The 12003-nt window shown below is 43.9% G+C and overlaps 2 protein-coding genes across 7 annotated transcripts in view; one reads left to right on the plus strand and one right to left on the minus strand.

Moving 5' to 3' along the window:
• RAF1 (Raf-1 proto-oncogene, serine/threonine kinase) overlaps positions 1–1146 on the plus strand; it is a 43546-nt gene extending 42400 nt beyond the window's left edge. For all 5 annotated transcript variants that reach the window (XM_086755325.1, XM_086755327.1, XM_086755328.1 and 2 more), the window contains one exon: positions 1–1146. In XM_086755325.1, coding sequence (XP_086611451.1) covers positions 1–141 — 141 coding nt within the window. In that variant the 3' untranslated portion in view covers positions 142–1146.
• Positions 368–12003, minus strand: part of MKRN2 (makorin ring finger protein 2) — a 15321-nt gene continuing 3685 nt past the window's right edge. For both annotated transcript variants that reach the window (XM_086755332.1, XM_086755333.1), the window contains exons 3-9: positions 11181–11359; positions 10122–10426; positions 8424–8638; positions 7626–7736; positions 5333–5477; positions 4552–4707; positions 368–617 (exon numbers count right to left, since the gene is read on the minus strand). In XM_086755332.1, coding sequence (XP_086611458.1) covers positions 4564–4707; positions 5333–5477; positions 7626–7736; positions 8424–8638; positions 10122–10426; positions 11181–11359 — 1099 coding nt within the window. In that variant the 3' untranslated portion in view covers positions 368–617; positions 4552–4563. The remainder of the gene's footprint in view (positions 618–4551; positions 4708–5332; positions 5478–7625; positions 7737–8423; positions 8639–10121; positions 10427–11180; positions 11360–12003) is intronic.

Raw genomic sequence — 12003 nt, forward strand, 5'->3', positions numbered from 1 at the left:
ATACTGTCATCCATTGAATTGTTGCAACATTCTTTACCCAAAATCAACCGGAGCGCTTCTGAACCATCTCTGCATCGCGCTGCCCACACAGAGGACATAAATTCGTGCACATTAACATCCACGAGACTCCCTGTGTTTTAGGATTGTGCTGCCCTTCCTAGTGATGGGAAAGGAACGGAAGTAACAGAAGTTGTGCTTTTAATGCCTCAGCGTACAGGATCAGTGCCAGCAGGATTATCTGCGTCCCAGTTTTAAGAACAAGCTGCTAAGGATTTCTGCAGTTCTTACCCTGCAGGGACACAGCTCTACATTGCCTTTTTCTACAGTTTCTTTTACTGGGATAGTTAACAGACTATAAATCAAGAGATCTATTACTATTTTTTTAATAGATGCACTTGAGCCTTATTTTTTCCCATACACAGAAGCAATGGATGTTTCTTTGGCAGTGTTTCTGGATTGATTTGAATCTGTTGGTAAATTGCTATTTTTTACAGCAAGGAGGGCTTGCCTTGGCATTTGAGGAAAGACGATGCATTCTGGTGCTCCTTGGCTGCCCCGTGCCATACGCCACTTCCAGTTGGGGCAGTTCTGCCTGAAATGGGTATCTGCAAACGAGACTGAGGGAAGAGGAAAAAAAAACTTTCTGGAAATCTGTTCCTGCCTAAGAGCTTTCATCAAGCCAATGAAATAAGTTAAAATGCTAATTCAACACAAAATAGTTTTGCAATAGTTTTGCACATAGAAGAAAAACTCTTGCAAAAGAATGGAATATATTCTGAACTGTACTGCTCAGAGAAGGAAGCTAGCCAGTCTTGCTACGGTCATCTTCAGTAACTTAAGCAGCTTACTTTGGTACTATTGACTTGTTTCCTGCAGCCCAGTGAGGTGGTAAGTGCAGAAAGACAGGCTTTTGTGGCTGAGAAAAGGCTAATTAACATTACCCTATACTTCTGCAAAATGAGAGTAGTCTTCATCCCACCTGAAGCTGTCGTCCAAGAGATGCACTATCAAGAGGAAACTGAGCGTATACAGTTTTTCTTGCTGATTTGGGTTTTAATTTTGTTTTTATTGCTCCTGAGAAAATGCATTTATTGTAAGCCAAGGTTCCTCTGATTATCTTATTTTAATAAAATAAATTAAATTTTAGGTTTAAGATTCAATGTCATTATTTAATGTAGTAAACCAGAGTTCTGACATGTACATCTAGATTTGAAAAACTCAGAAAATGACATTCTGAATAATGTTTTATAAGTTACTAGGATAGATAATGACAGTTCAAGTAAAACCACATGATATGACGACCTATAGGTTTCCAATCATGTTCTTTACAATGTTTTCTTTTTATTCTACTGTAGTAATCTTTCAGCAGCGTCTACTTAAGATACCTACACTGATGCACTACCAAGCTATTTAACCACACCATTTTGTGCTGCATTTTATCATCTGTGAACCTGTTGTTTACTTAGGTAGAGTGTTTTGTCTTGGCTGAACTCCGCAGATGACAAAAAACATGGAGTTTATTGTAAGAATTTATCTTTTGAATGGCATTCTGTTTAAATATGTTCATTAGGGAAAGAACGGAGACCAAGATTCCATCCTTGGATTTTGTGTCTTTCTCTGTGTGAACAGATAAGGATGGGGCTCCTGTCAGAATACACTGCTGGGGTCCAGCGAGCGAAGGGACAAGATCTCGGTAACTGCTGTCATCTCAACCTAAGCTGCTGCCTGAAACTTGTTAAGCAAAAAACTTCTGCTGTGCATTCTGGCACCTTACATGTGCAACTCCTAATTGCCTGTGATGTCCAAATCACCATTTTAGCTTCTGATCTGCAGCAAGCAAAAATCCCACAAAGTGCTTATGAAAGGGAAGAGAGAAATTTGAAATATGTAAGCCAGGCATACTTAGAAAAGAATATCTAGACTGTTTGTCCTCAGAATGTCATATAACATTATTAGAAGGGTGGAATATTAATCCTTAGGTGATAACTGAGCATGACCATAAAATTTGCTTGCTAAAAAGTAAATTGAGGGTTGAAGGAAACTGTTCCATATAGTTCTGCATGATTTTTAATAATACTATTGGCATATAACTGCAATACCCTCTCTAAACATCATTTATCTCTCATTAGTAAGAAAAAGTTTAAGAGGGGGGGAAAAAAAAAGGAGAAATGGTAAGCTGCTTTTACTTTAGTTCTAGTTTCCAAAAAGAAACCATTAAGTCCTAATTTTTAAAACAGGTTACGTGTCTCCTGAAAAATTAAAGTATTTTTGATAAATAGGCTTGTTTTGACTAGCAGTTGATGTGAAGTTAGATGAAAGCTGCTAAGTGAAGAATTTAAAAGGTCTGAGTTTCTAAGTCTTACTGCTTTTAATTTAAAACTTCTGTTTCTGTTGTTCCTAGGTAGCTTTGAAAAACAAATTATCTTTTTAATTTCAGACTACTGTTAGCTGGTTCGTGTCTTCCTGGGGCAAAGTAAATCAGAAATGTCTCATTTAAGGCAAAGAACATCCTCTGCATTGACTGATGCCTTCATATGCCAGTTTTAAAAAGAACCTGACAAGTAAGTGGTGAGCTAAGGCCTGACTTTGCAGTAAGCATTGTTAAAAATTAACTTTAGGGGAGACGTAATTGTGGGAAGTTCCTTTTCCTAGGTCAGAACAGAGAGCAAAATGTGAGGGAACTGCTGGCCAGCAGAGATGGGAGGAGCTCCCCCTCTTCTGCTGAGACCCTCACAGAAATGCAGTATTTCCATCCAGAACATTTCTCAGCTTTAGTTTTGACCCAGAAATGCCCTTCAACAGCTGAAGCAGATAATCCTGGAGTCACTAATTTGGTGCCATTTAAAGATGTTGGAAGCCCAGATTGCGGTTCCTGCCCTTTGCTTTACGACGGTGACCCAGATTCTGGTTTTTAACCATCACTGCCACATGTGCCATGCTGACAGAAGGTTTTTTGCTTCACAATACAAATAATTTCTGTGGTCTCAACAATCAAGCTTTTCTGAAATGCTTGAGTCTTTTAAGCAAGAAGCAACCTTGCAAGGGTAGGCAGTCCTGTCCTCAAGCCTCCACTTAATTTCAAGATCATACGCTGAATGTGCTTGAGAAAACTCTGCTCACACGCAGGTGTTGTAATGCTGTATTACCTAATCCCTATTTCAGTTCGTGTCCAGACTCAGTTTTTAGTTTAACTGCAGTTAATACAAATGACACAGCAGAACTTCTTGCATCAGACTGCACAATCATATTGCAGATTGCTTCTGCAACACAAATACTAATTAAATTTTGAACAGAAATAAAATTCAGTAACAATTCCGTTAACTCAGAAGAAATGCGCCTTAATACCTCGCACCTCCTGGGCCTTTAATGTCGCTGTCCTTGATCTGACACAGGCCCATGGGCTGCTGGACACAGACCTGCTAAAGAACTGCTGCTGCTGAAGAGCCAGCTGCCAGCACTAGGGCAGGACTGGCACACTGGAGCCAGCCTCACAAAAAGCTGCACCTTAAACGTCGCTCATGGGCAATGTTTGAACTCCTGGTACCTGGAGATGGAAGAGCCTCAGTATCTGTCAGCCATGCAGTTCAGTTAAGGAAAGCAGCAGCTAAAATTAATTGTTTCTTTTGTAACTGACATGATCTTGTGTAGTTGCAAACTAGACGATCACAGACAGAAGGAGATCAGAAAATTATTTAGTTACTTCATTTAATTTTGGCTACTTCACTTAACTTCACTTAAAAATATATTTGAACTAATTCAGTTGAGCAAAAACGTGATGATTACCCTTGCAAAGCCTCCTGAGAGTAACTAGTTACTCTCATGATGCAGTTTCCAAAATGCAGTTTGTGCTGTCAGTTCAACACAGCTGTGTTGTGACTCCGCTGTTGCTCTGCCTGAAGCTGTTAATCGGTACAGTCGCATTTGCTGTACAACAGGTGCGCTGAGAACCCTCCTGCCTCTAACCACTTGCATTATTTTATAACATGGGTAGGAGCTTGACTTGCAGTCTTTGAGAGCAGATACTGTCCAGGCCCTGCTACTGAAACACTCAGTGTAGGAATACACTGAACTTCATTCTGAACTCCAGGTGCTACGTTGAGGTAAGATGTACTAGTTCCTAAATCTTTTTTTTTTTTTAATAGAAGAAAAAGCCACACTGACTGCTATTCCCAGTAGTTTTTGTAGATATATATTTAGTTGATTTAGTGAAGAGGGAAAAAAAAAAAGCACCCAAAATAGATTTAGCAACAGTTTTTAACAGCTTAAGCTTTAAATGGTAAGAGGGGAGCTGTATTTACACTACCACGCAGCTCACACAACAGCGTATGCTAGGCCAAAGAGGGAGAAAACCCTCTTGGCATTCAGGGATATTTTTCCATGCAATCACTGTAACTTTTTCAATATATTGTAGTATTTTTGTTGCCATACAAAAACTATCTGAAAACTTTACCAAGACTGCACAAGTAAACCACAGGGCACATCATTCTATCTGTGCTGTAGAAAGTAAAAGCATCGCTAAATAAATAGCTAGAGCGCTACGGACGACAGCACCTTCAGTTCTCGTTATTGAGCAGCAGTAGAATCCTCATCAGCCCCAGAAAGGTGCATGAAAAGGTCTCCCAGTTCTGTTACTCCATCGTCTGTGCTGGTCACAGTCCTGCTTTCTCTGTCTTCAATAAAGTCCCACAGGCGAACAGAATTGAAGAACTGCAATAGAAGAAAAGCTGACTGAGCACAAACCAACGCTGCTCACAGTTCCAGCAAAATATTTTCCATTATAATTCTTATTTCTTCATTTAAAAAAAGTCAGAAGTTCTAGGATTTATAAACACTCTCAGCAATGTCTGCTGCTAAAGTGACAGCCTGTGACACAACTGCTCTTTACTGTTTTGGTATGAACGCAGTGAGGTCACACTGGCCCGTGTCAGCGAGCTGTCCCCATGTTAAACCAGAGAGCCTGCCTCGACCGTTCCGGGTGGTGGCCAAGCCCTCCGTAGTTTTTGAGGTGGCTTTAACCACCTGGTCTTACTGCCAGCGGTATGCAGTCACATGAGAGGAGTTTCTAACACTGTAGCTGAAAGCTTTAATGGCAGAATTCCTTTGAAGAAAGGTTTGCCATGAGAAGGACTGGGTCAAAACAATAAATCTGTAATTAATTTTTACTATTAACTGAAAGGCGCCTTCTCTTTTCTCTAATAACAAACCTCTGCCTCAAGGAAAGTTGAGGGGTGCTTTCTTCATTTCTCCAAGGCCATTGAAACATTTAAATTGCACAGACTGCACTCAAAATGTGGTTTCCATTACACTCAAATGGCACGGCGCGTTCCCTTACCCGCACAGTCCCCTCGGAGCTCAGCTGTTTCCGTGGTTTTTCAGGTTCAGCTCGTGTCCCATCTGGATAAGCGTGAAGGTACAGACACTTCCCCCCGAAGGGGCAAGTTCCTTTCCCTTGTTCAAAGTATTTGCAGGGTTTTTTCCTGGTTTAATGAGAAGAGAGTGTTACTGCCTTCAGCTAGTGAGGAAGCAGCTACTGTTCCCTCTCCGTGGCTGCTCATCTCACGCTTAGTCAGTGATGCTCCTGTTAACCCAGAGTTTTGGTCTCCCATTCCCTAACTGATAGCAGGCAAAAGAGCTGGGAAAGACTATTAAAAGCAAACAAAGAAATACATAAAAGAACAGCATCGTAAGTAAAAAAATATTAAACTATCTTAGGACAGGAAAGGTGGAGGATGTTTAAAGAATGTCATCAATCCTACACAGGCATTTTCACCCTTGGTATTTTTCTAGCAACATTCCTCTCCTGTATTTTCTACCACTACATTTTTATGAACCAGTTCCTCCCATCATCTCCTTTGGAAGTTCTACTACACTAAGTTTCCCTCAGCTTTGTTGTTCAACTAGCTGTGTAGCAAATTTTTAGAAAGGTGTTCCTTACAGAGGTCACACAGCAGTACTCGGGTCAGGGGGAGTGGTGGATTGTTCTACAATGAAAACCAGCTGAAGAGGAAACTACAGAGAAAAAGCAGTTGAACTTACTTGTAAACTTTCTGTGCAAACAGTGATGAAACTGGTTCCTAGCAACTACATGGAGAAGAAAGTTCAACACTAACAAAAAAAATCAAAATAAAATAAAGACCCCGAAGCAACCAAAGCCCCCGCACCAGGCCGTCCTGGTCTGGAACTCAAGTGGTGTGTGACTTACAGTTTCTAGGTCTGACTTTTTTCGTTCTGCCCTGGCTTAGAAATCAGAATGGGTTTGTTCTGGCATGACCCCTGCTCTTAGCTTAGACTCCACTTTATCAGCATGTTTTCATTCCATGCAATACTAAATCCTCAAGTTAAACTGACTGCCTAGAGCTCTATCTACAGAATTCTGTATTAAAGATTTTAATTTTAATTTTCATCTACAACACAATGTGTTGGTGTTAGCTGGGCACTTAAGCAAAACCCCTTTTTGAATTCTCTTCTGTGACAAGAGCCAAACCCAGCTTCCAGCACTACCTGACACCTCTGTTCCAAGAACACAACACCTTACCTCCCTGAGAACGTGGCCACTTAAAAACTGCACTGAGCTGAGGCTTTGAAGCACAGCTTCACTGCCCTCAATTCAGAGTTCTTATGGATTAAAATGAAAAACCGAAACAGCAACAGGGTACTGAAAACAAACCTTATCTGAAGAACCTCAGTCTAAAGTTACTAACTTTATTCAAATATTTTGCCTGTCCAGAAGATAAAACAAGACAAGACGCTGGATTAAATACGTAACGGAGCAGTACTGCTTTCAACAACTCCTCTGCTGTGTTGTAACAGGACTTCAGAGGCTTTCAGCTTCCAAGCAGCTGAAAAGCCAGTAGCAACAGCTATGCAGAGAGTTAAGTAAGGCCTATTTTTTCCTGAACTCCAACGGCATTGTTAAAGGGTGGTGCACATCACAGGAGAAAGCTACACAACCTTCCGCAGAACAGTCATTGCTCGCTCGTGTCGAGCCCAGCTCTGCTCGTTTCCCTTAAAAAGAGCAAGGAGACCGGTAACAGTACCGTACCGTTCCGCAAACTGCACAACCCTTACGCACCCCGGGCAAGCGCAGCTTGGCAAAGCTGCTGTAAAACTACCCAGGCTTCTCCCAGTGCTCCCAGCACCGGGCAGATCGTTATTAGACAATAAAAGGAACGCAGTCGTGTAGTATTTTCCATTTCCAGCAGACATTACAAAAGCCCTGTGAATTTTTATCCCGTACTTCAAGACGTGATTACATTTTCCTTCCCTGTTTGTTTTCCTCAGTAACTGACAACCTTCCAGGCAACGATGTCTAAGGGATCAACAGAAAACACACGAAGCCAGTTTTGGCAAGTGAACTGGAATAGCTTCAGCCTTTCAGAACACAGCGAGTGTGAGTAATTTCTGATCTATAATTACACAACAGACCCTTTCACGGCAATCACAAAGTTAAATAAAAGTGTTAAGATGTCACAAAGTTAAATAAAAGTGTAAAACAAAGATTAAGAGTTCTCTGTAGAATGGTTTCTAATTACATAAAGTTTAAAAATACCGGCACTTGGATTGCCTAAGTGTTAGCGATTCTATCCTAAGGAACTGCAAACGCTGTTTGTGGGTGCTGCACTTACCCCACTCCCTGCTTAAATGCTTCAATCAGCTCGTTTTTCTTCTCCTGGTCTTCTACCCAGTACGCACTGGGAATGACAAACTCCGATATCACACGGCACTCCGGGCAAGACCTTAATGGATCGAGACAAAACAGCAACGCTCTGTTACCTTCCAAGAGTGATACTCAATCAGTCTGCCAGGAGCAGCAGTCTCCTGAGGGCGAGGGAGATGGTTCATCACCACAGTGGCACCTCACGCACCAGTACAGTATTTAGCCCATATGCAAAACAGATTCCAGGGCGCTGTTTCTGAAAAAAGCCTCCCAGTCCTTACTGTAGGCAGAATATCTCAGTACCTGTCCACCAGAAGCCCAACTCCAACACAGGTTGTGCCCTAAGGAGCTAATGTTCACTCCAATTAAAGTTACACTGAAAGCTGTGCAGAAAAGCCTATTTTGGCAGAAGACTGAAAATACTTCCCACCTTTTCCTCCACACGCTCGTAACTTGAGAGTTTTCAAAGAGATGCTCAAAAAAGGAAATGGCCCTAACTGGATGTTTTAAATTCTCTCATCTGAGGAAAAAGCACTTTTGGAATACACTTTTTATAGAGCTAGAAGATGAAGGCATTTATTCAGATACATATAAATGCGTGATTAGCGGGACATCTAGCTTGAGTCAACTGCAATTTAGAGAAAAACCCAGTAATTAAGTACATACATAGAAAAAAAAGGGGTCCCTGTTTTTGCACACAGTTACTGTGAAGGGCCCACCTTGCTGGCACAGACCACGGAGGAGAGACCGGTTACCACGAACTTACTTTATGATCGGGTTCTCGAACTGCTTGGCACACCTCCACTGCCGGATGCAAGACAAGCAGTACGTGTGGTTGCAGTTGGAAAGGATCCCAAACCTCCTCTCGGAGGCTGATGGCTTCTCGTACACCACTTCCATGCAGATACTGCACACCTTGTCCTGACTTGCCTGAAAGGCAAAGGCCTTCTCCATGTCGTGCTCAAACGACGCCATGCACATCTGTCACAGGAGAGATGTCACTGGTTACTGCAGTGCGTACACCTGCCCGCTACTTGTAAAACAAACGTGCGTACGGAAGGGACCTATTACAGGAAAAACAAGGTGTGCCAGGAGCACCATTCCTACCCTTCATTGTCGTAATCTGATGTTAAGAACATTAAATTCAATCACATATTTCAGCCCTTTGATGTTCTCTGCAGCTTCAGGGCTATCAGAAGTGAGGCTGCTCAAACACTCTGAATTTATACCTTTCTGTATCTCCGTCATGCTTCAAATACCCCTCAAACCCAGCTAATTCAGGGTCCGGACCGGGTGCCACGCTCAAAGTGTCACTCTGCTTATCACTAAGCCCACACTCATTCTCTGGACACTACGCTTTACCCTCGCTGAGGGATTAGTCTCTTATGACAGGCTTTCCTACAGCACTTCTCATCCCACTGTCCCAGTGGTGCCCATCAATAACCAACTCACGCTCTCACAGCACGACAAGGTGAGACAGTTATACCTGCAGTTTCACCTCTTACTTTTCAAAGTTCTCAGGACTTAAAACAAATTTAAAAGACTTTGAATTACAATAATAATAATAAAGGGACAAAATAATTCCACATTACTAGCAAGGTTTCGCCTCGTGCACCTTCTCACCCAACACACGGCTCTGCTTCCGGAGCGAAGCACCTGGCAGCAGCGCTGACAGCACACCGTGCCAGGTACCAACCAGCTCCCGGGAGAAGGGAGAACTCCTGCACCAGCACGGTGTGCAAGTACACGCTGACTGCACAAAAATGGAGGGTTTTAACGTCCTGGATTCTACTCCAGACTCTGCAGAGACTTAGGACTCTGTAACCACTAACACTGCTGGTCTTTCTCCTCCTCAGCCTCGAGAACTCCTGCTCCTGACCCGCCCTGACCTAAATCCGGTAGCCAGGCAGAGGAAAGAGCAGCCCCTTAAGCCCATCCAGTCCCTCATTCAGTCACTCCAGCCGTCCTGCTTCAAGTTCAGCTCCAAAATCTTGGTAGTCCGTTCAGTCTGTCCCTGCTTGACCCTGCCCTGAAATCGGCCACGACCATGAGGAGACATCCAAAGAGCAGCTGGGCAGGGCCATCTCTCAGAACACAGCAGCAGCCCACAGTCCCTCTCCCCCACTGTACGTAGCACACCGAGCCACAGTGTAAGCCACAACAGACAGTTTCCTGGCAGAGTTTTAGGGTGTTCTGGGAGAAGGCTGCAGGCAAGTTCCTCGTAAAGATAAAACGGGAAAAAAAGAAGTTGCTGTGAAAGGCTGTCTGCACCATCGCTACTGACTGAGCCCCAGGTGCTTGAGGAGACCACTCTTAGAATCGTTCCACAGCCAGATGAACAATAAACCAGGAGCTCTTTGGAAAACAGGCTCTTCCACAACACACATCTTTGGATTTTCAAGCAAACAAACCAAATCCTGCCCTGAGCAAAGCAAACCTCACACCGATTTCATGTTAACATTACCATCTCGTGAGCCTTCCTCTGCTCCTGGTCGAAAGGATGAAGCACTTGCAACCCACAGATCTCACACACGTCTCCATGCAGGTACAGGCAGCGATCTCCGAAGTGGCACGCTCCCGCTGCAGCGTAAGGACACAGCTGCTCTCCGTCAGCACAGGAGCTTCCGGCTACCGGATCTTCCAGTCCGCTGCAAATCGCTTCCAAATACGAGTGGGGCTTCATTTCCAGATTATCGTTTTGGTCACTGCAACACACCACCTCACTCGTGGCACTGGCCTTCTGCTTTTCTTCATTCAAGCCACACAGATCTTGGGAAAGAGAAACATCGTATGAACCACGCAAGACACTGCACAAAACCCGCACAAAAAGCTCCATGTAACTTTCTTTCTAATCTTTACCAGTTGTTTTTTTTTAAAAAAGTTTTCTTTTCAATGAAATCTCATCTCTAAGCCCCTTTTGCTCAAAAATCACAAGAATTTTCACAAGCTGTCTACTGAAAAGTTGAATGTCAAGATCTCTTCAGCTGTTTTCTGATTACCAATAGGCTAAAAAAATCATTTCACATTTTCACATTTCACACCCATTCGACGCGACAGTGAGAACGGGCGGGAAGAGCGTGCAGGGGGGCTCAGCTCCTCTGCCCTCGCGTTGTCTCCGTGCTTGCGTTCCTCAGGGCTGGCAGAATCCTCCGCAGAGCAGAGGCCAGGTACCCTGGCACAAAGCAGCCAGGTTTCTCACTATTTCAAATGCCCTCAGATTGAGAACAAAATGCACAAAAACGTGTGAGGAGTAGAGATATTTTAACCAAAAAACCCAAATCAAAACAAAAAAATTACCCCTGAAAACCCCCCAAACCAAAAATCATCCTGCAGGGAACACCAGGCTAACAGCCAGTCAGCAAAACACGGTCACAGTGCACGAGCATTTCTAGGAAAGAGGCCTCATCAGGTAGGAAGTCTGGCTGCACCGTTCCTGCCACGAAACTCATGAAACAAACGGAGGAAAGCCACCTAACTCCTAGCAAGCGCCAAGGAGGAGGAGCACAGCACCGCTCCCACTCACTTCTGTCCCTCAGCACCAGCGTCTTCTTCTCCCGTTTGCCAGCCTCATGCAGTTTGCTCCTGATCACCGGCGCGCCGTGCTCAGGAGGATGGCGAGGGTTGTGCGGCGCCGTCGATGCGAGGGGCGGTGGCGCGGGGGCCGCCGCACCCCCTGATGTGGGAAGCCTGACGTGGTCGTACCTGCAAACGGAGAAAGAACAAGCGTTACAAGGGCTGAGCTTGGCACAGTGGCAGGACACTGCCCCGATGAATACTTAAACAAAATAAAACTGAACAGCTAATTTTTTTTTAAAGGATCGCTCTGAGAAGTTGACAGAACTGCTCACTCTTCTTCAAAGCCAGGTTAAAAGGTTTCTCAGTCTCAAAAAAAAGATGCCTCTGAAAGCACACTTACATTTTCTCCTCCAGAGACAGCCAGCACAGCTGAAAGACCATTACTCATGTGCATATTGAATCAGATCTTCGTCATCCCCTCAGGCAAACAGGTTTGCTGCCATTTCTCAGAGAAGCAACATCAAAACGCTGTGCAGGAAGGCGTGACATTTTGTGACCTTGTGTCGTAGTTCAGCCCCGATCGGACCAGACTACGCAGTCTGTCTCTCGCTCCCCCCACCCTCCCAGAGAACAGGAGGAGATGATACAAGGAAAACGGCTCGAGGTTTGAGATAAGGACGGGGAGAAAATCCCTAAAGTTACCGTCACGGGCAAAACAGACTCAACTTGGGGAAAACTATTAATTTATTACTACAAACAGCAGGATAATGAGACAGAGAACAAGATAACCTCCCTCCCCCGCCTTCCTGAGGGAATGGGGGTTGCAGTCA

The sequence above is a fragment of the Chlamydotis macqueenii genome, chromosome 10, assembly GCF_036417535.1.
Source record: "Chlamydotis macqueenii isolate bChlMac1 chromosome 10, bChlMac1.mat, whole genome shotgun sequence".
NCBI lineage: Eukaryota > Metazoa > Chordata > Aves > Otidiformes > Otididae > Chlamydotis > Chlamydotis macqueenii.